Raw genomic sequence first — 1,759 nt, 5'->3', positions numbered from 1 at the left:
GGAACTTTCATAGACAAAAACTGCTGGCAACTAGAAATTGAGTGGGGCTGTAAACATAATGCGCAAGCACTTGGACGACCGTCTGCGTCTTGTCTGATGTTGGCTAGGAAATTGGCATAACCGTCCCGTTTAGGGGCTTGGGTGGTAGAAGTCGGTGTTACAGGGGGCGTCTTACGTATTCTCAATCCTGACCGATATGTGGCAACAGAAGATTGGGCACACCAGTATGGTCCAGGTGATCAGCAAGGGAATCACAACAGTTGTTGGAGCCAAAACTGTAATATTATACTACGGCAGTTTTCACTTTACTATAATGACTCTAGTTTGGTCATATTCTTATGAGTTTCAGAATACAATCCAGTGACGAAGGATCATCGCGAAGAACAGAATGGTAATCTTGCAAACAAGCGAGTGGGAAACTCACAAGGAACATCGCGCATTAGGAACCGCAATTTTGACTTTGAATCCAGCCTTTTGGATCAACGTTGATCGCGCACACGTGAGCTACTCTTTTGCTTAATTGATTGTTTTTTCAGCGTTTAATCAGCAACTTGCTTTGCTGGCTTTTCTCTCGTCCACCTTATTTCAATTTTTGTGTGAATTGAGGGCCTCAATATGTTTTGGGCATTCTGAAATGTTATTTTAATAATCTGAACATATTTGCACACGAGCTTTTTGAGTTTTCATTCTCTTTGAATATAGGTGTTTTGGTTTGACTTATCAAAACTAGAGAGCTTGTATTGTCTAAACATCTTGCAGAATACACGCAGGGAATTTGTCGCAGTCGTCTTTCGAACGTTTACATTCCACTGTAGGTTTGTTGGCAACTGGAAGCACTAAGGGGGCAGTGGAATAATCACCTTCTAGTGGGCGACGAGTTCAGGTTTTGCACCATCTCCTTTGGGGGTTCAGAGGGTCAAATTTGCTTCGAGGTGCGCAGTATATTTGTGCTCTAGGGGAAAATTTCCCTCCGCCATGGACGGATTTGTAGTCAGGCTGTGCACTGACACAAAATGTTATAGCGTGTTTGCTGTGCTTTCTTTCCCTCTCGCCTCAAGCAAAGCTGTCCTGAAATTACTCACGAGACGTTCTGCAATGTCGTTTGACTGTAGGTGGTATGGGGGCGTTGTATCGTTTTTAATCGCACCGCCATCACATGAGTCCGGGAATGGCGACGAATTGAAATGTGTCCCGTTGCCAGAAAACGAGCTTTTCAGGATAGCTGAAACGGCTAGGACTTCTGGCAACTGGTTAACGGTTGCTGTGTTGCCGTTGCCCCAATGAGAAAATTTTGTATGTTCACGGGACCGAGAAATTTTACATTTTCTAGGGGCCTTTGAAGCCAAAGCTCATTGGCAATACGTTTTGATGAGTAGTTCAACTTGTCTGCCGATATGAGTTCAACGAAAATTGTTGGGGATCCGCGATATATGCATGAAATATCCTTGGCAGAGCGGGCAAGGCATCCGGAATGACTAATGTCGATGCACTTACAGCATTCGATATGAAGTAATGAGCTGTGATATTCTTCGGGCACATAGCTGCAACTCCACATGGAGGAAGCATGAGTGCCCAAGCCTGGGCAGGAGAAGTTGAGATGCGCAGGTTGGGTACGGACCATGCATATTCCGATCGGTTTAAAGGTGCTGCAGCGACTGGGGTATCCCGAGCACTCCTGAGTTCTTTGCGACTTGGCCGCAGGTTTGCTGCTGAACTATGCAATTTGGTTGGAAACATTCCATATCACGATTTGAGGTGA

At 45.1% G+C, this 1,759-nt stretch overlaps 2 protein-coding genes across 2 annotated transcripts in view; one reads left to right on the top strand and one right to left on the bottom strand.

Annotated features, from left to right (window-relative positions):
• The window catches only part of T265_15596 (hypothetical protein), a gene marked incomplete at both ends in the record, with an annotated part of 37,414 nt that overhangs the window by 14,331 nt on the left and 21,324 nt on the right, over positions 1 to 1,759 (bottom strand). The window lies entirely within an intron of this gene.
• The window catches only part of T265_11889 (hypothetical protein), a gene marked incomplete at both ends in the record, with an annotated part of 4,868 nt that continues 4,673 nt past the window's right edge, over positions 1,565 to 1,759 (top strand). The window contains one exon of the mRNA XM_009178706.1: positions 1,565 to 1,755. Within this exon, the coding sequence (XP_009176970.1) occupies positions 1,565 to 1,755 (191 nt within the window). The remainder of the gene's footprint in view (positions 1,756 to 1,759) is intronic.

This window comes from Opisthorchis viverrini (genome assembly GCF_000715545.1).
Source record: "Opisthorchis viverrini unplaced genomic scaffold opera_v5_626, whole genome shotgun sequence".
Taxonomy (NCBI): domain Eukaryota; kingdom Metazoa; phylum Platyhelminthes; class Trematoda; order Opisthorchiida; family Opisthorchiidae; genus Opisthorchis; species Opisthorchis viverrini.
Note: the sequence above shows the minus strand (reverse complement) of the source record. Positions and strands in the feature narration are given on the sequence as shown.